The sequence below is a fragment of the Emydura macquarii genome, unplaced genomic scaffold (assembly GCF_026122565.2).
Source record: "Emydura macquarii macquarii isolate MOO-44397 ecotype Brisbane River unplaced genomic scaffold, CSIRO-AGI_Emac_v2 contig_1551, whole genome shotgun sequence".
NCBI classification, from domain to species: Eukaryota; Metazoa; Chordata; order Testudines; family Chelidae; genus Emydura; species Emydura macquarii.
The window spans coordinates 6,255,373-6,279,782 of record NW_027131688.1 but is presented as its reverse complement, the minus strand read 5'-3'; the positions used below and the strand labels follow the sequence as shown (position 1 = coordinate 6,279,782).

The 24,410-nt window shown below is 37.6% G+C and overlaps 1 protein-coding gene across 1 annotated transcript; it reads left to right on the top strand.

Annotated features, from left to right (window-relative positions):
• The first annotated feature begins 22 nt into the window (after positions 1-22).
• Positions 23-22,451, top strand: POLE2 (DNA polymerase epsilon 2, accessory subunit). The gene is made up of 19 exons (XM_067554731.1): positions 23-124; positions 2,903-3,003; positions 4,397-4,472; positions 5,997-6,074; positions 7,200-7,293; positions 9,324-9,398; positions 10,591-10,674; positions 11,360-11,416; positions 11,897-11,945; positions 12,805-12,877; positions 14,041-14,213; positions 16,622-16,711; positions 16,923-16,977; positions 18,186-18,245; positions 18,340-18,417; positions 18,947-19,055; positions 20,319-20,495; positions 20,738-20,805; positions 22,065-22,451. The coding sequence occupies exons 1-19, from the start codon at positions 57-59 to the stop codon at positions 22,081-22,083; spliced, it is 1,584 nt and encodes a 527-aa protein (XP_067410832.1). The 5' UTR covers positions 23-56; the 3' UTR covers positions 22,084-22,451.
• The last annotated feature ends 1,959 nt before the right edge of the window (positions 22,452-24,410 follow it).

Below are 24,410 nucleotides of genomic sequence, written 5' to 3'. Positions count from 1 at the left end.
TGCTCCGCCTCAGAGGAAGGGGCGGGGCCGTCGGCCGGTGGCGCGAACCGTTCGAGATGGCTGCGGAGAAGCTGAGGAGCAAAGTGGGGTCCGCTTTCAAGATGCACGGCTTGCTGCTCCGAGCGTGAGTAGCCGGCCCGCTGGGGGCTCGGGGCCTGCTTCCCCCCTCCCTGCCGCAGCCGGGCTGGGGCTCGGCGCGGCGCAGAGAGTGGAAGTGTCGCACGGCTCCGGTAGTCCCCTGAGGGAACCGGGGGGGACATGCAGCGCCCCCTTCCCTTGCCGGGGGGGGGGGATCCCGTCCTTTCCTCTCCGGCAGCCCCAGGTGGGGAGTGTCCGGCCCGCCAGTGCCCGCCCTCCTCCATCGCCAGGGGGAGAGACTGAGCCTCAAAAACATAGACCTGCTCCGAGTCCACGGTGAGGGGCCCATCGAAGAGTCGGGGGAGATGGAAAACACTTCACCCCAGGGTAGCGAGAGCAGCCCTGCGCTGTCAGTTTAACGTGTAATGGCTCCTCTGCTCAATAATGAGAGTACCTGGTACTGGTCTCATGGGTTTAGGGCCAGATCCGCACAGGTATGTCGGCTCCTGACCTCCACTGAAATCAGTGAAACTGGGCTTTACTTCCCCTCTTGGGGTTACACGGGAACAGAAGTAAAACTCTCCCTGCTAGTGGTGGAAGGAATCCTTTGTCATTTAAATACTGTCTTCTGTATGTAATTAATAGTCCCCCTGTCTGTCTCCCCTGGGTTGGGATGTAGGAGCGTTATAATATCTGGTGTCACTTCTGTTCCTGCAACCCAGCTGGCAGGCTTTCATTTCTCTTGCACTTAGAAGTATTGTAAACAGAAACAACAGAGAACTCACTGGTGTCTTACTAAATAAAAGCCTTGAGAATAGGGGTAGATTCATGCAACAATTAGTGTTGATCATAAACTTTGTGCATGAGATTTATGATATTATCTCCCTTTACATGTGTGTAAAAAGTATTATTGTAAGCTGTGGTTTAAATCTCAAATAGTTAGGCCCTGCAAAGACTAAGTCTATGTGTACACTGAGGGAGGCACCCCCATCAGATCGACTTCTCTGGATCGACTGAGCAGTCCATGAAGTGAAGACCCGCTCAGTCGATCCAGAAATTGACATATTAAGACCACCTTCTCAATTGGCGTAGTGCTGCATCGATGGGGATGCGGTTCCCATCGGCGCAGTGCAGTGAAGACGGCGCGCAGAACAGAAGCAGAGAAGTTGACGGGAGTTATGCAATTTTTTTGCATAGCTTGTGTAACTCCGGTCAACTGCTGCCGAATCTTCGAGGTAAGTGTAGACAAGCCCTTAGAGATATGCTTTGTTTGTATGCTATGAGTAGTCTCATGGAGTTCACAGTGCATAAAGTCAAGGATGTACCTAATATTTTTCAGCTTCTGGCAAACAGAGGCTAGGGATGCTTCAGAGCGTGGTTTTGCATCCCTGCCCATCCCGGCTGATATGTGTTGATGGACCTATCCTCCATGAACTTATCTAGCTCTTTTTTTAACCCTGTTATAGTCTTGGTCTTCACAATGTCCTCTGGCAAGAAATTCCACAGGTTGACTGTGTGTTGTATGGTTTTAAACCTGTTGCCTATTAATTTCATTTAGTGACCCCTAGTTCTTGTGTTATGAGAAGGAGTAAATGACACTTCCTTATTTATACTTTTTCCACACCAGTCATGATTTTATAGACCCCTATCATATCACCCTTAGTTGTCTCTTTTGCAAGCTGAAAAGTCCCAGTTTTATTAATCTCTCCTCGTATGGAAACTGTTCCATACCCCTAATAATTTTTGTTGCCCTTTTCTGTACCTTTTCCAATTCTAATATATCTTGTTTGAGATGGGGCGACCAGATCTGCACACAGTATTCAAGATGTGGGTATATGATGGATTTATAAAAAGGCAATATGATATTTTCTGTCTTATTATCTATCCCTTTCCTAACGATTCCCAACGTTGTTAGCTTTTTTGACTGCCATTGCACATTGAGTGGATGTTGGAATTGTTTTTATTTGAATACTAGCCTTTAGTTTGAGGTTTAGGGAAGGACTACAGAAGAAAAATCTTACTTTAAGTAGAATTATATATAACGTTTTAAAATATAGTCTCTTAAATTGATTTTTTTCCTTTCTATGGCAAATTAATAGTTATACTGGCAGTGTGAGGAATCTGACAGCCCTGTCCATAGATACATTGTCATATCTTAGAACTACTCTGATTGTCCTTTTCTTACAAAAAAAAAAACAAAAACAAAAAATGAGAGCTTCTATCATTCCTTTTCAATACTTCCTTCAGATCAGTGGGAACTCCAGAACTGTGGGAGTGAGAAGGTGATATTTTGAGTATAATAATATGAGCTTCTGGTCAAAGAGAAAGGAGAATTGTTCCCTGTGTTTCTCTCTCCTTTCTTCCTGTCCCTTTTTTATGGCTATCTTTTCTCTTTTATTTTTAATGTCTCCATGGATGATAATCAGAACATCATAATTCCACTGTGTCAAGATAATAGAGTCTTCCCAAAGATGATGATATCTCTAGGACAGATCAGACTTTCTGTAATCTTCCCCTTAAAAGCCTACATAGCAGGGTAGGACATTGGATTGTACTGCGAGCATCATGCCCTGAGGATTTGTTGAGATCACCAAGGCCTGCTGCTTCATATTTAATTTTTCTATTCTTGAGGCTTTTAATTTCAGAGCATCTTTGATTTAAATGGAGTAATGATAATTTATTTCTGTGTTCTTTCTTGCTAATAACCACAAACCTTATAACAATTTTGTGCGCATGTGCCAATATTATAACAGTGCATTTAAAGCATATGTATTACTTACTCAATATTAATTTATCTTAGCTAACTTATTTTTACTCCAATTAGTGAAGCTAATAAATATCTTACCGAAGCTCTTCAGTCAGTCAATGAATTGGAGCTTGAAGATGTAATAGAAAACATTATTGATGCAGTTGAAAAACAGCCTTGTAAGTAACTATTCTTTTCTAAAACCTCTAAATTAATCTTTATTATGCTTTTATAATGTTATCTGTAAAAAGAAAAATCTACTGACAGTTAATTCACTAAGGTGTTTGTTCTAGTCAATCTGTTTGAACATAGATGCAAGTTACATATATTTACTATTGACTTCTTATTTTGCTAAATATTAAGGTTTATCATATCAAAAGCCAATGTAATTTTGTCACTTCATAAGTCTGGCAGCCCTATTTTTCTTGACTGTCCCAGTAGCAGTGAAATTCTTTAATGCCAGGTCTTGGCTTCCTTCTTGTATTTAAAACAAAAAGTGTATAAATTGTAAAGTATGAAAACTTAACTTTAAATTTTCTTCACGTTTGAACATTGCCTGTGTATGTGTATTTGCGTGCATGTGTACATGTAGCTGTGCAATTGAAAATACAACTTTTAAATCTTTAAGTAGTCTCAAGGACTCTTGCTCTCTGAAAAATAAATCCATCAGGGATTTTGTGCTTCCTTTGGGACTCAGCAAAACTTTGCACTTTTTCCTGCAAGGAGGTAGCACTCTTAAAGTGACAGCACTATCATTAGTGATAGATATTTTTGAAATTGAATTCTCAGTTGAACACAATGAAGACTACAGTTTGTTCAACACCAAGATTGCGTTAACCTATTTGAATAATTATGTAAACCCATATAAGAAGATTCTGGACAATGAACCTGCAGTACATGAAGCTTCTGTCTAATACATTTGTAAGCTATTTTGGTAGGTTTATAGCAGCGGTTCTCAACCGGTGGTACGCGAGGCGTACCCTGCCGCTGATTCCGCCGCCACATCCCCCCCCCCCCCCGCTGCCGCTGCATCCCCCCCCTCCCACCGCCGCCACCGAGAAAGCTCACTGCCGCCGAAAGTCCCACCCCCCTGCCACCGAAAACGGTCAAACGGCGGCAGGGTTTCGGCGGAGGGCATTGATCCCTCCACGCAACCCTGCTGCCGCCGAAAGTGTTCTCCCCGCTTATTTACCGAGTTCCACTCGGGCCAGGTACAGTCAGGTCAAGCGGTACTTGGGAAAAAAAGGGTTGAGAACCGCTGGTTTATAGGGACAAATGATAATAGTCTTGTTCTAAATTCTAAGTGAATTAACTACAGATACAGTATGAAGATTTGTGTAGAGATGTAGCTTTCTGGTAAGTGTATTTAATGATCTGCATTTAGAAATTTGCCATAGAAAATTTAGGGTACTGTATGTAACTTACTGAAAATATAGTGATTTGTAAAGAATGTTTGAGACACTTTGAGTGAGGATATTGAACCATTTCTGCAAAATATTTTAAACATATATAATTTGATATTTGTCATTTTCCATAGGCTGTAGTTTTAATCTTATGAAGTTTTCTTTTCAGTGTCATCTAATATGATTGAACGGGCCACAGTGGAAGCTGCAGTCCAGGAATGTAGCCAGTCATTAGATGAAACTATGTATGGTGATCTAATTTTATTTTTATTTGAAATGTATGATTAGATAGTGTACAATCACTTATTTCTTCTTGGGAAATAAATGTCAGACTTTTTTGCAATGCTAATCATATAGTAATTGCTCTGTGTTTTTTGTCTTCTGATATTTCATTTAAAACTGAGTAATATTCTTTCTTAGGAAATTTTCTTCTGAAGTATAGAGCTTTAGGGCTTGTTATATAATTCTAACATTCTGAAATTAAAATGCACTTGCTATGTGTTACACATGATATATTGAATATTCACCAACAAAAATAGAAACATTTTCGAGAATGAACTTTATTTTTGTGCATTTTCTGTTAATCTTTCTCTTGTCCCTTATTACTGATCAAAATCTTATTATTTTTCTGCATTTCTTAAGATATCTTTTGTTCTTGAAAGATTTCATGATGCTTTTTTCTACTCAGTTTTGCTTTTAATAGATTGTTACTGAATTTTGAAAACTGTGACCCATTGTTGGAGCTGTTGAGAGTATTGTGTTTGTGTGACACATGTATATGTGTATATAAATTTATTTGTGTTTATTGGGGTTGTAATACAAACTGATTAAAGCAGATAAATGATTAAGAAAGTCAATAAGGTGGTGCAACCCTAGAGTTCCAGATATAGGGGTTTATCCCCATTTGACTTGGAATACTTTCTCTCTTGCCAATTTTTTAGAACCATAACAACATAAGTAGTTTATTACACATTCTTACTCTCACATAGTTAAATCTCAATCCTGAAGAGAAATCTGCATGGGTAGATCCTAGTGCAGAGCCCCTCTGAAGTCAATAGGACTCTGTGGACCACAGGTTCTCCCTGAATCTCTTGAAATCTGTTATGATAAAATCAAAGACAGAGCATCCATCAGAAAGCCAAGTTCCATAATTAAGGCATTGTCTTCCTTAGACAGTCATGGATGTTTTCTGCCTGTAAGTTTCAATAAGTTCTGACCTTAAAGTCAACATTGTAATTGTACCAGCTTCAGAGTTGATAAAATTATTATCAGAGAATTAAAAACTAGATTGTTGATTCCCTTCCATCAATTAATCAATTCAAAACATATAACCCTTCCGTGAAATGGTATGAAAAGTAGCATGCATACACAGTAGCCACTTTTTAAAGATTATGATCTTGATCATACCAAAGCTGTTTTATTTGCAAACTAGGTACCAGTACATATCAATAAATAACCTTTGCAAATTCTGTTTGAAAAATTAGGCAATTTTTGTTAATGAAACAGAGAGAAGACGACACAATTTATTTTCTTTTTAATTTCTATAGAGAATGTTTAAAAAGAAAAATCCTTTCTGTAAATAAGATGCTGATACGGTGGCCAGAGGTGGGGTGATGGGACTGGAAGAGAAAAGACTGAAAGAGTTAACAGAAGCAGTGTGTGTTAACATTCTTTTACTCAAAGTGAGGTTTCAGTGGAGCACTGAAGTTAGCTGTTTCCTTGAAACAGTTCTTTTCTCAAATAAAGCTTTATATGTATTGTGGTTTCAGAGAACACATTTTCAATATTATCGGGGCCTTTGATGTTCCACATTATGTTTATAATTCAGAAAGGAAGAAGTTTCTACCGTAAGTCTCCATTTCTTAAGTCTCAGCTGGTATTTTTCTAATATTGCTAATTTTCCTTATATCCAAGCCTTCATTATTGTATGGTTAAAATTGCCATCTGCAAACTTTCACTCTTGGATTGTGTGGTGGTATCAAGATGGATCATAGGTGACTCAAGAGTGAGTATGTTGAGGACACACTGCCTTTAGGAAACTGATTTGGAGAGAGAGAGAGCGAAAGAGAGAGGGTTTTTTGTTAAATAGAGTTTACGTCGTCTATTCAACATTAATTTAACTCATTAGGTTAGTCTGTTTTAAGGGTCATGGTGAATGCTGGCAGGTAAATATGTTTACAACTGGGCCATTGGTCAAGTCTTTCTCTTTTAATGGCATGGAGTCAAAATAAGTAATCTTTGTCCTGTGATTATTGGTACAATATATGCAGTACTGCTGGTGATGATATTGACTCTAAGTTGTATGTATTTGTCTGTCATTTTTTTGGTTTGAACACTTTATTATATGGTATTTGATGAGGGACAGAAGAAGTATAGCACTTAATCCATCTCCTTAGAGGAGATGGCATTCATGCCTCACAAAGTGTGTGGTTTATTTTCCTATTTGTCTATTTTGTAGTAAATCTATAGACCAGTTGCTTATGGTGCAGCACATAGAAATCTATTTCATAGCTAACTGATTTGTGTGAAGGAATTTACATCTATTTTCATTTACAGTATAATCCTTTCTTAACTTTAGTTTGTGATCCTGCTGGCCTATCACAAGCATTCTGCATGGTTGCTGTAGAGGTTTAATTCTGAATCCCACTCTATAGCTTCCAAGGTTAGCAGGTGCTGGGAGTTCTGTGACGATGTGGTGCTAAGCCAGAACAAGGATAATATCTTTGTTCGTTTTAAGAAAGAGTTCTGTTCAGTGCTGCTCAGCTAGAAAGATGTGACACAGAGGTACTGATGTTAAAGGGGGAAAATCGTCAGTTTATATAAATGCAAGGGATCCCTAGCAGAAAACTCTGTCTCTGAACAAATAAAACATGCAATAGTATTGAAGATTTTGTAGCTTTCTACTAACATAAAGATTTAGATTAAAATATCATTGGGTCTTTGTTTTCTTAAAAACTTTAATTTTCTTCCAGTCTATCAATGACCAACCATCCTGCACCAAATTTATTTGGAACTGCTAGGGATAAAGCAGAGTTATTTCGTGAACGCTACACCATTTTGCAGCAGGTGAGAGAAAAAGGTGTTGGTTTGTTTAATGAAAGGCAAGAATAAAACGCTATCATCGTATGCTCTGAGACAGACATATATGTACAGTAATACATTGAGTAGCTAGTGTGAACCACAGTTGTAATCTTAATATAAAATTAGGATATGTAACAGGTTGAATTGACTGTCCTTTGGAATTATGTGGCATTGTGGATTCTGAGGGGTATTGGTATCTGTTATCTGTTATGTTTGAAAGGTGATCTGTGAACATCATTAAGAATCACACATCAACTTTTGAACTATATGCTGAATGTACCAGACAGCTTCTATCTTAGCCTTAAAATTTAAGGTCCACTGAAACTGGATCACTAGCTCCTGCTTCAAGTGATGCTGCAGTCTGTGCTGCGCTGGCAACATCATATGCATGATGGAAACTGCTAGAGATGGAGATGGCGGAGAGGGGGTTAGGATGAGAGATGGAGATGTAATTTAGTTCTTAGTAAATGTGTATTGCACAGGTTTGGAAAGGCTTTTCTATTGATGATTGTACTGTGTACCCTACAGTTACAATAAAAACGTTGCAAACTAGTGGCATGCACCAAAGGTTTCTTTGTCTTTTTTAATAGAAACCATTGAAAACTGGAAACAACTAAATTTTTTTTTTTTTAATTTATTTTTGTGAAAGCGGAATGTGTGTGTCTCTTGAATTTTCTTGAAATGGCTCCATGATTCACTAAGTGTGATGTCATCAGTATAGTGCAAGCTGGGCTCTGGCAAGTTGAAAGATCAAAAAAAAACCCATGCTTTCTTTATTTGAGGCATTCTGGTTTGCAAAGATTGTAGATTAAAAAATGACTGAATAAACTAAATGTACTGTTCCGATCTCTGGCTTATTTCCTTTGAATGGAGATCTTCCCACAGCCATCCATGCTTTTGCCACAGCCTGGTTGGATTTATGCAATATGCTTTATTGATAGCTACCCTAGAAGACCACTTGGAAGCTTTAGTTGGTGCATATGCAGCCGTTTGCCTGATTAGTAGAATTTGTTGATGTGAGCACATTATCCCTGAGTTCCATGAACTGTACTAGATGCAATTCAAGATGTTGGTTCTGATCTGTGAAGTTCCAGGTCATGTGGAATATGACGACTACCATGGATGCTGCCTCTTTTCCTATGCAATATCATGGTATCTGTGATAAACTGAGGCACTTCTGAGAGTTTTAGCTGTGCATTCCTGACAGCTGGAGGCAGGGTGTTTTAAATAGGGTGAGCTTTGCCTATGGAACTCACTCTTTTTGGTTCTCCACAAGACTGGTTATTTTTTTTCTAACTCTTAAAATAGAGGTAGAAGTCACATTTTGTTTTGGTCAGTGATTTATTAGTCTATGGACCATTGTTGGGTTATTGCTTGTGCTATGCTGGGATGGTATGGGGTTGGAGCTGTTTGAGTTGTTGGTTGGGGTTCAGTTTTATTTGTTGCATTTATTGTTGGGTCAGGTGTTCAAGTGCCATGCTAGTGGGTGCATAAAAGCCATTAAAAGAAACACCATTGTAAAGCTGATAACTTTTCTTCATTCTCTTTGCCATTTGCTTTTAAAGCATTGCCTGGTAAACGTAGCCCCCGGTTGCTCAAAGATTAATGCAGAGTAAACAGGCCCCAGTTGTTCAAAGATGAATGCAGAAGCTTAACTTTTTAGATTGTAAATTCTTTAGGGCAGGGACTGCCTCTTTACTACATGCACTTTGGAAAATGGGTCCCTGACTGGCACGCAATCCCCCCTCCCCCCAAGACAATCTTACATGACTTCAAAAAGTTACCTCTCAATCTTCTGTTTTATGCCTGGTCTTATTAATGGTTGATTATTTGGAAGTAAATTTTTGTTCACGAAATTATTTTGCTTTCCAAATCAAAAGAGGTTGGCTAAAACTGAATAAGAGAATTTAAAAATAGCATTTTATATATAGTGTGTGTGATTGTGATTTGTGTTTTTTGGGTTTTTTTGGTGGTGGTAATTTTTAACCCGATCACATTAATCTTGGTTTCTGTAGAGGACTCATAGACACGAGTTGTTTACTCCTTCAGCAATTGGTGCTCATCCTGATGACAGCAGGAGTAAATTCCAGGTAAAAGTATTAATATTTTTTGGGGGTGGTGGCGAAGTCTATGCTCAATGTGGTTAAGTGCATTAATATTTCCGCACTTGATACCCAAGTGTTAATCCTGACTTGTGTAACCAGTGAATGTGAGATACTTGCTATTGTCTTCATCTGTCTATATCACAAAATCCTCCTATTTGGCACAATTCAGCATGACTATCAGGCTTCTCAAAAACAGCTTTTAACTGGAAGAAAAGAGGTTTGGCTGAGTGCATTGGCCGAGCACCTTCCCACACTCTGCCTCCCTTATGCTTGAGATTTTTTTTCCCATCCTTCACTTCCATAACACTAAATTCACAAATTTAGAGCTAATAAAGTCATCACTTAAGCCTGCTCTGCTCCAGTCCCAGCCTACTGCCAATAAACTTCAGATACCAAATTGTAGCCTTTCAGTTATCCACTGTCTTGACCCTTCCTTTTTCTCCCCATCCAGAACCTGTACCGAAAAGGCTTTTACAGAGCATAATACACTGATCTAAATTGAGTTGGACTTATATGCCAGTATAGAATTAAGAGGGATTTTACTTTCTTAACTGCTATGTCTCCTCTCTGTCACCAGGAGCATGCATAACGTTTACGCTGACGTTGTAAGAAGGTTGCTTCTTCTGATTAGAGTATAATGCCACTCTGTGACCCAACAAAAAACATTTTCTCAGTAGTGATACAGACTACACCTTTGTTGCACAAGACTTTTGGTATCTGCTATGTCACATTTTCCAGAATTCTGGAGACCCAAGTGTTGTCTTGAGCCCTTCTAACCATGACTCTTAACTAAAAGCGACTGGTGTTACCAAATTACTTGTGGATTCTGCTGATAAATGTATGTTGCTAGTAGCAATTTGTTACCATTGACACAATGTATTCCAGGGTAAAATTTGGCTCTAAATTTAATTTTAATCCATTTGTAAATTAAACTTTAATTTGTTCTAAAATTGAACAATTCTTTAAGCTAGCAGCCATTTATTCACAACTCTCTTCTTTCTAAACTCTGGTGCATATGACACTCGGAAATGTATCCTCAAGTTTCCAGTAAATCTGAACATATTATAACTGATGTATATAAACTATAGCATGTACTGTGCAGTACTTACCTTGCTTACACCTTCCATACATCTGTTCTTAAGTAATTTAAATCTCACCTAATTCACTTTGTTTCCAGCTTAAAACAATAGAAACTCTGTTGGGCAATACAGCTAAAGTTGGGGAAGTGATTGTTCTCGGGATGATAACACAGCTAAAAGAGGTAAGATACATTTTATTGTGGGGGCCTTTGAGTTGTCTTGTTTTACCAATACCATATTTTTAAAAATTATATGGCTTAAATAACTCAATTATGGCCTGATCCTGCTCCCATTTAAGTCAGTGGCAAAATATGCACAGTGTACCGAATGTTTGTCTGGTTCTATCACTGATGTAAGTTGTTGGCTAAAATTAGAGGTGGTCAGGTTGAGGGTTGTTTTTGGAAATTGGTTTGTTTGGCATGGATTAGCACAATGAACATCTTTGTTTTTGCTATGAAAAAGCCACCACTAGGCCCTTGTCATGCCTGAGTAATCCGTTTGGGAGTTTGTGTGAGATTTCTTTTGTCATTCCAGCAAAGGGTGATTTGCCATTGGAGTCATGAAATGCTCTTACCAGTGGTTAAGGATAAGTGGGTACCTAACAAATGTAGGAAAAAGGGATTAATCCATTTTCCCATAATGTCTTCCCCAGTATGCAGCCACATGCATCACTTGCTGGAGATGGGGAAATGAGATGCTTTTACCCTGTTATCAGCTCTGATTTTTGGGTCAAGTGGGTCTCTGACAGTAGTGAGGACTCTGTGCTATCACACTCCAGAGAGAAGCAAGATAATCTCCATTGATTTAGAAGTATACATTGTATAGATATACTTTTTATTTATTTATTTATTTTTTACTTCTTTTTAGGGGAAATTTTTCTTGGAAGATCCTACAGGAGTTGTTCAGCTAGACCTTAGTAAAGCAATATCCTTTCTATATGGCTTAATGATTTAAGAGGTTTTCAGAAAAATTGCTGTAGAACTGTATCATTTCACATTTTAAAAAGGCAAACGATTACATTTTAAAAGTACACATACACAACTGCAGTTCCATACATACACAGCTGCTATCCTACCTTTTTTTTCCATGTAAATAACTGAGTTGCCTCAACTAAAAAAAACTTCAAAAGGGTTTGTTGCAATGGGGTTAGGCTTGTTGCAGTGGAGTTAGTATTCTGCTTCTTGGAGACCTGTCTGGAGGGGGTGTGTTCCTGTTCACATGCTTCCCATCCAGCCGGTTACCAGGTTGATCATCTTACTCATTCAGCATATAATGTATTTACACTGCCACCAACCAACCTTACTTCGCCACCTGTAGAATAGATTTTGGTTAAAGAATTAAAATTAAAGGAATTTCTTTCATTATCCCCATCTAACAAGAACATTGTCCTTAACAGCTTTGCACCAGTTCCACAGTGGCTTATATACTGAATCATGTTTTGTTTTGGCAGAAGGTAAAGCAGAATTTTTTTTGCTAACTTTTAAAATGTTATCTCTCTTCTTTGGACCATTGCGATAACAATATACCCTCTTGAAGTGGTTAAAGAAGCACGTGATTTATATCAGTATTTATGCTAATGAGGTTGTCTGAACTGAGTGGGTGATTGAAACTCTTGCCTTGGATCTTTCACAGCCCATCATTGTCTTATGGGGTTCTACCCTGAGAGGTTCTGAGAACTTTGTTTCCGGTGAAGTCAGTAGGACCCCAAGGGTGCTCAGCACCTCTCAGGATTGGGTGTTCAGTGTGTGTGGATACATTGCGCATGACGAAAACAATGAATTAAACTAGGGAAAGAGAATGGTGGCAATGTCAGCATGGGACTAGAAAATTATTTAATAAGGCAAATAAGGCATTTTGCAATCTGAAAAATATTGCATCTTGTTAGTAAGGCCCTGATCCTGCAAACACTTTGATGGGACTACACACAATAGTAAATTGGAGCATGTGCCTAAGTGCAGAATTGGGGTTTTGATGTCTATATTGGCATGAGTTCAAGTGGACAATTTTTCTTATTCATAGCATTTTATTTTATAAAATATAAATAAACCTGACATACATAATATCATAACATAATCTACATAATATCAGTAATTTCTTATTTTATGGTAATACATCATGCTTTAAAGGTTTTGTAATAAACTAAATGGAAAATAAATAAGAAAGGGTGGAAGTATTGCTATAATGTTTTCTTTTCTTTTTTTTTTGGTTTTGCTTTTTGTAAAATTGGAACAATGTTAGTATAAAATACAGTGTTAAAGATATGTTCAGTTTACTAAAATGTATTTCTGTGGGGTGGGGGTTAAACTTCCTAGGCTGGTATGAGGATCAAGTATTCCACGTGAATGCTTTTGGATTTCCACCCACTGAGCCTTCTGCTACCACTAGGTATAAAAATGATTTTTAATGACTTCATTCTGACTTCACATATTTTGTTATACCTTTCAAAGTACTATTATTGTTTGTTTGTAGAACATCAAGATGTGCTTTCCTTTCTTAAAAATGTTGCAATGATTTTTCGTCTTGCTGATCAGGCTCAAACAGACACAAACCCCATTGTGTAAATGGAAAGAGTCCCAGTGGTTAACATGCTTTGGATCAGGTCTTATGTGCATTAATATTGATTATGATATAAGCCCTTGTTAGATAGATAGAGACTGAGAAACTACTGCGTGGAAATCAGGAAATGGGATGCAAGGATTGCTCTGAGGATGAATGAGGGAGAACCCAGGACAGCCTCACTTGAGCCCATGCTTAATGTCTGGATGACTGCCATTTCTCCCTTCACCCCTCTTCCACTTCCCCCTCAAAAATATAGATACTGAATGTCATCATTAACTTTAAATTAACAAAGCTTTTTCACAATAGAAGTTCATATTAATGAAAAAAATGGGTCTTAGCCAGAAATGATTTGAGAAGAAAAAGGAGTTAACCAGAGACTCCAGACAGAAACTCCAGCAAATAGAGGCAGAACCAGCCAAAGCAGGGACTGCTGCACTGGAGGAGGGAAGGTAAAATGGCAACTAGTTGGGGCCACTCCTTTCCCCAGCAGTCCTCTGAATCCAGAACCATGAAGGGTAGAGACACCCCCTACTCTGGGGGGCACTAGGTCCTAGGTGGTGCCCCCCATGTGGACTGCAGAGAGGAGCCAGCCAGAGACACTAGTTGGCAGGGGTGGAAGTAGCCAAAGTAGGGACCTTTTAGACCTCTGGACATTGAAAGAACTTTCTACAGTTTAGCTCTTTGCTCTGACCCTCCCACTCTCCCTACATCTCCTTCAGTCTCTTCACCTCAGCTTCATGCAACATCTGCACCTTATCCTCTTCTCACCTTCCCTTTTCTTTCCGTTTAGCTGATCCCCTTCTAAGGTACACACTCACCCAAAATAAATATATTTAGATTGTAAGCTCTTCAGGGCAGGGACCATCTACTATTCTGTACCATGCCTAGCACAGTGGGGTCCCACTCTTGAGTGGCCCTTAAGTGCTACTGCAGTAAACATGTTAAAATAAATAAAGCTGAAAAAATGACAAAATATTGTAATTGTGTAGGGCATATTATGGGAACATAAACTTTTTTGGAGGGCCTTCTTCAACTTCAGTAAAAGCTTCTGCAAAACTGAAACAACTGGAGGATGAAAATGAAGATGCCATGTTTGTTTTTGTTTCTGATGTTTGGCTGGACCAAGTAGAAGTATTAGAAAAGCTTCATACTATGTTTTCAGGTAGGTGTTGTTTCAGTGTTGTTTGCCTTTTTATCTGATCCTTATGTTGAAGAATGTTTAAGCAGTTTGGTTTGGGTTTATGCTTTATGATTTTAAATAGGCTCTTTTTGCCAAAAAAGGACTTGTAGCTTTCCTCAGTGATATCCTTGTGATATTAAAAATAATCTGTCACTTTTAAGCAGATGCTGAAAAAAGCTGGAGCAGCAGCATAATAGTCACTAGCCATATGCCACTGTCAGCATGAACACATGACTGAATAGCCTTACATTTAGAGAGAGCTCGATGGGGGCCCCATATCTTATTTTGTGTAGAACATAGCCAAACCTACAAATCAATCTTTATTTAAGTGGTTGCCGCTCTGATTCATGGCTTGTATTATTTTTTCTTCTTTGGATCCCTTTCTAACAGTTTTTAAAATTGATTTACATTTTGTTTTGCAAAAAGTGAGCTCATATCTCTCTCATTTTATAACATTATTGTTTTGGATTGTAGCTATCTTATGTAATTCGGCAAGAATGGTTGCCTTGTTTGTGAAATTTCTTCCTGGACTTTTTTTTTTTTTAAAGAAACCTTTTATTTTATTGTCATCTAATACTCCCTCTTGAACCCTTGCTGGTTTTAGCAGTAAGAACATGCTATGATTTATTGTTAAAATATGTATTGTTTTTCTTCCCCCCATCATTACTTTAGTAATGTTGACAGCTCTTGGACCACAAACATCTGAGTGTTCCATTAGTTGCCTGTCTGTGTTCCAAAATACTTTTGGAACACATGTACTCTCTGCCTTGGATAGAATGCAAATGGTCAGAGGTGTAAAAAATCATAGATTGGAAATTACTGTTAATTTATGGAAAATTGAAGACTAATTATACTCTCTCCTAGTATCAGACATTATGGAAACCAATAAATTATTCTGACAAATGTTGACAAGAAATGACTTGAACTGACCTAAGATTGTGTATAATAAAGTAATAAAAGGATCTTGGTCAGTGAAATATCATACTGAGTTATACACTTAGGATGTTTGTAATAGATTTATTGTTTCAAAAATTAGGTCAAATAAGAATTTTATTTATAGATAAGAATAATTATGGCACACTTTTTAAAAACATAAAATAATATTGGAGAAATACCAGAGAAGAGACGTTGGTTAGGAGTTTAATTTTTTTGGCATAAAACCATCTGTTAAATGCTTCATTTATCAATTGAATTTTAAGCCAGTGGAACAAACTTGAGTCTGGAACAGAATAATTAAAAAAAAATTAGGATGTAAATCAGAGACTTGTACGAAAGCCTCAGTACTTGTTCTTGTTTGTTTTTATTGGGAATTTGGTTTATTTTTTACTGTGGGATTGCTTAATAGTATGTTATCAGATTGCTGTTTCTTTTTGTGACGTGTTTAAAATGTTTGTCAGAGACTCTTAGACTCTTTAGATTGGTACTTCTAGCTAACAATCTAAAGAAAAATAACTAAGTACATTGCAGTGTGTTGGAATCACCTTTTACTGGAGAGAAAGGTGTGTGCGCATGCACACAAACTTTGGAACATACACACACACTACAGATGCTGTAAAGATATCTGCCCTTTTACTATTGTAAAGAGAAAATAGGTATTTTTAAAATTACATTGTATTTATTTTTTAATAAATCTGGTGCGCTCATTTGATTGTTTGTTTGTATGTGCAAATACTAACTATTGGCACTCCTACTGAAGTCTGGAGCTGGAGTAGACCCTATTGTTGTTGCTGCAGATAATGGAGGATTCCCTGTAAATGAGATGGTGCATCTGTCTTGTTGCCCTCTAAATAGTTTAAAATAAATAATAAATAAGCCATCTCCTAAATTCCTGCCTTAAAGTAATTGCTTGGCCACTTTAACAGTGATGAAGCTGGAAGCACCATCCCAGCTCCTAAACCTAATGAAACAGACTGGAGGGTGAACTGTTCATCAGTGAAGAATACTGCACTTATTTAGTTTGCAGAAGAGAAGGGGGGGGGGGGGGGGTTTGATAGTGGCCTTCAACTACCTGAAGGGGGGTTCCAGGGAGGATGGAACTAGACTGTTCTCAGTGGTGGCAGATGACAGAATAAGAAGCCATGGTCTCAAGTTGCATGGGGGGAAGGGAGGGGAGTGTTCTAGGTTGGATATTAGGAAAAACTTTTTCATTAGGAGGGTGCTGAAGCACTGGAATGGGTTACCTAGGGAGGTGGTGGAATCTCCGTCTTTAGAAATTTTTAAGGCCCGGCTTGACAAAGCTCTGGCTGGGGTGATTTAATTGAGGTTGGTACTGCTTGAAGCAGGGGGTTGGTCTAGAGGACCTCCTGAGGTCCCTCCCAACCCTAATTTATGATTCTATTGTACTAAAGTACAAAGTAATACAGGGTGTAATGTTCATGTATCTTTCCCAGGTTACTCCTCTGTGCCTCCAACTTGCTTTTTCTTTTGTGGAAATTTTTCATCTGCACCATATGGAAAAAATCAAATTCAGTCCCTAAAAGGTATGAAAGTCTTTGTAGTCGGCTATTTATTGTGCATTAAAATGGGCAACAAATATTGATAAAAATATATATTTTCACTTCTATTAAATGTTTTGTTTTAGGAGAGACGGGATTTTTCACATATTAAAATAAATGGATAGTTCATTAAGTATAATTTTACTATTTAGACAGTGTCGTAAGAAATCTTTAAATGCATTTTTTCTGACTTCAGGTTCCCTCAAGGCTCTTGCAGACATAATATGTGAATACCCCAGCATTCATAAAAGGTATATATCAAAATGCTACATAATGGTAAGATTGTTTATTATGTAAAAAAGTTAACTGAATAGTTATGCTAATGACTTTTACTTACTTCATTAATTACTGTGGGCCGGCTATGATTGCGTAGGTGTTCACAATACCATGTCAGAGTGTTGAAACAAAGCCATATTATTATTTTGGGAGGTGTGTATGGTTTGAAGCCAGCCTGTGATAGCTGTGTAATGTGAGCTTCTGTATGTTGAACAAAGGTTAGACCAATTCTCTATCTCTGGGAGTTTTTTCATGTGTACTAGTTTTAGCCTCTGATCTTGCAGGGGCGCCATGTAGGTGAACATCTGCCTGCCTGGCACCTGGTTGTGAGGGGGCAGCGGGTCTGCACATGCAAAGCTTGCTGCAAGATCAGGGCCTAAGTTGGATATTTATAAATTCAAATGAAAGATCTCGCGGTGCTGGAAGCAACTGCAGGCCTTCAAGCCGTGCAAGCCCCAGAAAACGTCATCTAAAATAGTGGCTTGATGCGGATGCACTTCTTTGCCTCCCCTCCCCCAAACAGTTTTCTGCAGCCATTACTTTAGGTCGGAGCAAACGAGTAGAAGGGGAGCTCCTGTAAATAATCTCTCTGCGCTCCCACTGTGGTCCTGTTTCTCTGGTTTTTCAAAGCCTTCTTCTGTGGCTATAGGGCTGACCCTCCTACAAAAGCCTCCTTAAAACTTTCTTTTGCTGTGATGCCTTCAAAAACCTGACAGTGGTTAGGCCACTGCTTTGCTAATACCACTGCCAATCATGCTGACTAGTATTGTCTCATTGCTTCCTTGTGCTCACTTGTCTGTTAATCTGTTGTCTCTTGTCTTATACTTCGATGTAAGCTCTTTGAGCAGGGATTCATTTTGTTTTGTGTTGGTACAGCACCTAGCACAATGGAGTCCTGGTCTGTGACTCAGGTTCCTCAGTGTTATGGTAATACAAAGAAATACTACTACTACTACCACATGGGTTTGAAGGGAAAGGCAAGGATAGTCAGGCTCATCCTCTCCATCTTCTGATGCTCTGAATTTGTAGTAACAGCTGTCAAGTAACTGGAGCTGGTCACCAGAATGGGTACCTATAGAGTAACATTACTTACGTTTTTTTTGTAGTTTGATTCATAATATGTAGCCTATATTTAGATCATTGCAATTATATTAAACATAAGTTATGCATTAATTGTTTATAGCAGTCGATTTGTGTTTGTTCCTGGTCCTGAAGATCCTGGTCCTGGTTCTATTTTACCTAGGCAAGTTTGCTACAATTATTCTAATTTTAAGAACTTTCTAGTACAGTGTTGCTAAAGAGCGTACAAATCTGCAACATGTTGCTCTTTGTTGTAGGCCACCACTAGCTGAAAACATCACTAGTGAATTCAGACAGCAGGTGCCATTTTCAGTTTTCACTACAAATCCTTGCAGGTAAAATGTGACTTTCATAGTAACCAGAGAATGCAAAACACTTATTGCTATTTTTCATATTGTTTTAGTGAGTGACCAGTTTGTGTACAAGTAACATTCTTAAAATGTGTGATAGCTACAATAAATATATTAGAGGGAAATTAAAGTTTTAAACATTAGCAATAAAAGGTACATTTTACCTTGTAACCTTTTCTACTTATTATTCCTCAAATTAAATGAAGTTTATATATCTTTTTAAATTAATATCTGTATATAGTATGCAATCTTCTATTCTTCCCCCACCTAAAAATTCAATACAGAAATAATAAGCAAAGACTGCTCAAATGGAAAGTGTTGACTTTTCTATATCTGGAAAGAAGGGAGGTGGTGATATCAGGATTTGGAGACAGTGGCTTTAATTGCAATTTATCTTTAATTTGTGTAGATGTAAACAATAGGGAAGAAATTGACATAAATATTTTTCTAGTCTTTCATAAACTTCATTTCAATGCCAGGCAAATTAAAATTTCATTCCATATGTTCTATTCAGAGTTCAATACTGCACACAAGAAATCATCATCTTTCGTGAAGATTTAGTAAATAAAATGTGCAGAAACTGCGTTCGCTTTCCTAGCAGCAGCTTGGACATTCCTAACCATGTAAGTTAAGAATATGCCCAACATTTCTTGTTAAAATCTCCTTGAATTTGCTCTGTTTAATACAAGATTTATATACCTTTTCGTTCCCTAACACTTACTTCAGTATAATAAAACCTCATAATAGTCAAAATGTTTGACTGAGGACAGTATTGTAAAAAGAGTTCCGTGCATATAATGTTATTACTTCAGAAGTAATCTCTACAGTAAAATAACTGAAGCTCTAACACAAACTGACAGCATCCAGAGTTCTTTGAGTCCTCATCAATTTGGATCCCACTGTTGGGGTACATTTGTGTATATGCACGAGTTTGGAACTTTCTAGCAAACAGAGTCCTTGGTGTGTATGTTGCCAATAATAACCATTGTGCCAAAAATTCTGACTGCTTAATGAAAGGTTTAGCACAATGTATCTTGTTGTGCCTTGATATTCCACAGGTCAGAATGGTGGCTGAGTTTATATAGCTCTTCTGTTTGTGGTACGTAAGACTTACACAACTGGGTACCTGTTGTCTCTGAGGCTTCCCTTCCTCACCACCCCACACAACAGTGGAGCCTTTTTATGTCAAGACATACATCTACAAATCTTCTTTTGGTGTGTGTGCGCACGCCACAAATGTTTACTTTCTACATTCATGACAAGAACACTTTTCTCCCTCCTATAATATCAACAAGGATGCTTTCTGCATGACTCCATGGCATTTTTCCCTCTGGGAGCTGCATCGTGGTGGACCATGGTGCCCCTTTGTCATTTCGGTCTACATCAGTAAAGCAAGTTAATGGGAGGGGAAAACCTTGCCATCATATTGACTTTATGGCATGGTCAGGCCTTCTCTAATATTAATGGAACCATGGAGTCACATGTATGTAACACTTCTGTTAACAGTGTAGCAGGTTGGTAGTCCTTCAAACACAGTATGATCCATGGAATAATTCTGATTTGACTATATGTAAATGTTCCATTGATCCTACTGTTCATTACTTGAGATTGCAACTGAGACCTCACAATTAGTTGTTAGGGAATTGTGGCACAGACAGGATTAGGACTTCAAGGGAGACATAAACAGCAGCAGATGCTCTTTTCACAAACACGTGCTTTACTGCAAGTGTAATTGGTTAATAAATGAGAGGAGAAATGCTTAGAGTTCTCATGTATCTCTAAGTAGAAAGTTGCTTTCAACATGGAGAATTGGTAACTATTTATGGCAAACATGAATTTTGGTTGATTGAACATTTCATTTTGATTATTTTCTTTTTGTCTTGCAGTTTGTAAAGACTATATTATCACAAGGACATCTGACTCCACTTCCACTTTATGTTAGCCCTGTATTTTGGGCATATGATTACACCTTGAGAGTGTACCCTGTGCCGGATCTAATGGTCACTGCAGATAAATATGATCCCTTCACTGTTACTAATACTGACTGCCTTTGCATAAATCCTGTAAGATTTTCTTTATGCTTTACCAAAATAAGAACACTACATCACCAATAAGCAGAGACTTATATAAGATGTCTTTAAAATTGAATGTATTCAATGAAATTATTTTAAGTATTCTTAGTAGGCCAAATATAGCAGGAAACTATTGTATGGTTAACAGGCAAAAAGAAAGCAGTTATACTTTGTTCTTTGCACAATAACATGACATCTCTGTTGACACGAGTTTGGTATATTTTTCATTATAGGGCTCTTTTCCAAGAAGTGGATTTTCATTCAAGGTGTACTATCCCTCCAATAAAACAGTAGAGGACAGGTAAATAGCTTCAGGATCTGATGTTGTTATCAAATGATGAACATAACCGTTTCCTACTTGCTTTCTTCTCAGGATGAACAGGAGTATTTAATTATATAGATGAGGATGTATTTTAGTAAGAACATCGCTGGTTACCCTCCAGGGGTCTATCTGTACGCACACATAGTGTACTTGGGGACAGCAAAGCAAAGGTCAGATTTTGCCTTCAGAAACAAATGTGCAGCTCCCATTAAAGTTAATGGGAATGATGTACACAAATCCCAGAGAAGGAAATGGCCATTTTCCACTAACATAGTGGAATAGGAATTTGTATTTGCTTATTTATTTTATTAAATGCAACAATATCTTAACCAGTATCTTGGACACAAATTCCAATAGCCAACACACACTTTTTTATTTATACTTTATTTTATACATGTGTATTAAGAGTTCTGAATCCCTAAATTAAAAAACAAATTTACAAATTGTAGTAAAAATTAGGGTGATTATAAATATAAAAATCCAAAAATACGATATTTTTTTATGTTTTTCAGCACCTCAAGCCCAACTGCAATACTGAAAGTAATTAACTTGTAGTGGTGCTACTGTATTGTGTCTTGATACTAGAAAACGTTTGCCTTTTTTTCCATGCACGTTCCTTTTTTGCTGTAACAGTATGTTTCTAATATAGTTGGGGGTTTTTTTGGTTGCAACTGGAGCTAATTGAATCCCAGTGCAATTTTCTCAGACATGTTTGGGATCATGATCTAGTCAATAAGCTGCTATGGGTTAGTTTAACTATTTATATTTCCAGTATTTTACACATGTAAACTTCATCTGGTCCTGACATTAGGATGTGACAGTGACTGGAAAAAAGGCCAATCACAATGGCCTGGAAATAGAAAGCTACGTATGCTAGGTATACTGTTGCAATGAGGTCTCCTTCAGTTTGAATCAGTTACAAAAGATGCATATGAGAAATGTGAAAAATATTATTTTTTCTTGTATTCAATAGAGGTCTGTGATTCAGTTTAATAAGTGTCTGTCCAGTTTTTTTTAAATGGCTAGTATAAACCCTTAAAAAATAAGGGAAACTATAATAGAAATGTTCATACAACTTTGAGCAGAAGATAGATTTACTGCCTTTTAGTGGGGTATTTTCTGTTTAAATAGATGACTTCGTTAAATCTTTCAAGTATCAGAGCATAACAGTAAGTGAACTGGTTTCAAGAAATAATTATATATGTTATAAAATTAAATATTGCTTTTAATATTTTCAGCAAACTTCAAGGTCTCTGAATTTCTGAAAGACTGCATCAAGAAGTCAAATATTCTATTCCAACATATTGCAGAACTAATTTTAGATTGTTTTATATGGTTATGGATATATTTTATTATGTGTTAGATTTTGTATATAAATACCAATGCAAAAGACTGGTAAATTTTGTAAATAAATTTTACAGGAAAAAATCTGTGTTAGTTTCTTAGAAGAACAAAAGATTCATAATATACTGTGTGTTTTGAGTTAACTAGCAAGATTGAAAAGTAGAAGTGCAATTAAGACAGATACTCAAAGTGTATATATTTTATATTTAAACATTTGAGTGCATATTCAAAATGTATGCTTCTGAGAATTTTTTTAACCTTGTGCTGGTCTTTTTTTAAAAAAAAGTCAGCATCAACTACTTCTATATCATTGTGTAAGACTTTTTTCTTCAGCAGTTTTGTTTCCCTTACAGTAAAATATGTATGATTTGACAGCCTAAAGTTAAAATGCTCTTTTGACACATCTGAAGGGATGTGAAACCAGAGCAGAGTAGTCTACACCTTGTCTGAGTCTAAAACCTGGTTTTGCTCAGGCTATATTATAGGGTTTGATAAAAACAAGTTAAATTGGGGGGAAGGGTGCGACGTGAGAGAGTACTGGCAATCAAAGGTTTCCTTTGGCATACACACAAAGATTTGAGCTTGGCTGCTACAGAGTGATGTAAAAGGTTTTCTCACTGAAATACTTTATGCCATACAGTCTGTACAGAGTTAGAAATATCTTTGAAACAGAAGTGGTAGAAGCATTTGGACAGACACTGAATTGTGTGTGAGGCAGAATCTTCTGTCAAGAGCAACTGCAAAATAATTTTTAAAATTGCAATAATGTTGACAATTCTGCACTAACATCATTCTTGCATCTGATCTAATTACAGCCATCTTAAAAACCAGCAGGAACAGGGTACCTAACTGCTTGACCTTGTTTCTATAGGTGTCAATGACCTAGGGAAAAGTAGTAGAGAGGTTCTGAAGACCAACTGTAGCCTTCTAGGTAAGAGATTAAAGGCCAGGTCCTCCAGAAATGCAGAGTCTCAACATCTGGCTGAGACAATGGTGGTGGGAAGAGGGATTTTGGTTTATTAGGAACTGGGGAACCTTTTGGGAAAGGAGGAGCCTCTACAGCAAGGATGGGCTCCACTGAAACCAAAATAGAATCAGATGGCTGGCATGCAGAATTAAAAAGGTCATAGAGGACTTTTTAAACTAAGGGATAGGGCCAGGCCAACATTTGCAGAGGAGCATATGGTTTGGACAGACACATCCCAGATTATCCCCTTTAATAAATCCTCTCTATAGCCTAATAAAGAGTAGAGGAAAGAAGATGATAAAGTACAAGTAGCAAAGTCAAACAAGAGAGTCCCATTCAATTACATTGCATGAATGCAGACAACTAAATATTGACATATTTTATATGAGCTTGTATACATCCATGTGGACAAGGGTAATGCAGTTGATATAGTGCTTGGACCTTCAGAGAGCCTTTGACAAAGTCACACACAAAAGGCCATTAAGCAAAGTAAGCAGGTAGGGGATAAAAGTGAAGGTTCTCTCATGTATCAGTAACTGGTTAAAAGACAAAAAAGGTAGGACTAAATCCTCAGTTTTCACAATGGAATTTGGTAAATAGCGGGATCCCTCAAATCTGTATTGGGACCAGTGCCATCCAACATATTCATAAATGATCTGGAAAAGGAGCTAAATAATGAAGGGACAGTTTGCAGGTGATACAAAATTACTCAAAATAGTTAAGTCCAAAGCTGACTGTGAAGAATTATAAAAGGATCTCACAAACTGAGCAACAAAATGGCAGATAAAATTCAATATTCATAAGTGGAAAGTAATGCACATCGGAAAACAATCCCAACCATACTTATAAAATGATGGGATCTTAATTAGCTGTTACCACTCAAGGAAGAGATCTTGGAGTCAGTGTGGATAGTTCTCTGAAAATATCATGTGCAGTGGCCATCAAAAAAGCGAATACTGTCAGGAACAGGATAGATTGTAAAACAAAGTATCATAATCCTACTATATAAATCCATGATACACCCACATGTTGAATACTGCATGCAGTTCTGTTCTATCCCTCCCCCAAAAAGATATTAGAATTGGAAAACACACAGTGAAAGGCAACAAAAATTATTAGCTGTATGGAACAACTTCCACAGGAGGAGATATTAAAAAGAGTATTTTAGAAAATAGATGAATAAGGGGGAATTAACACAGGTCTATAAAATCATGAATGGTGTGGAGAAAGTGAATAGGAAAATGTTATTTGCCTCTTTACATAACACAAGATG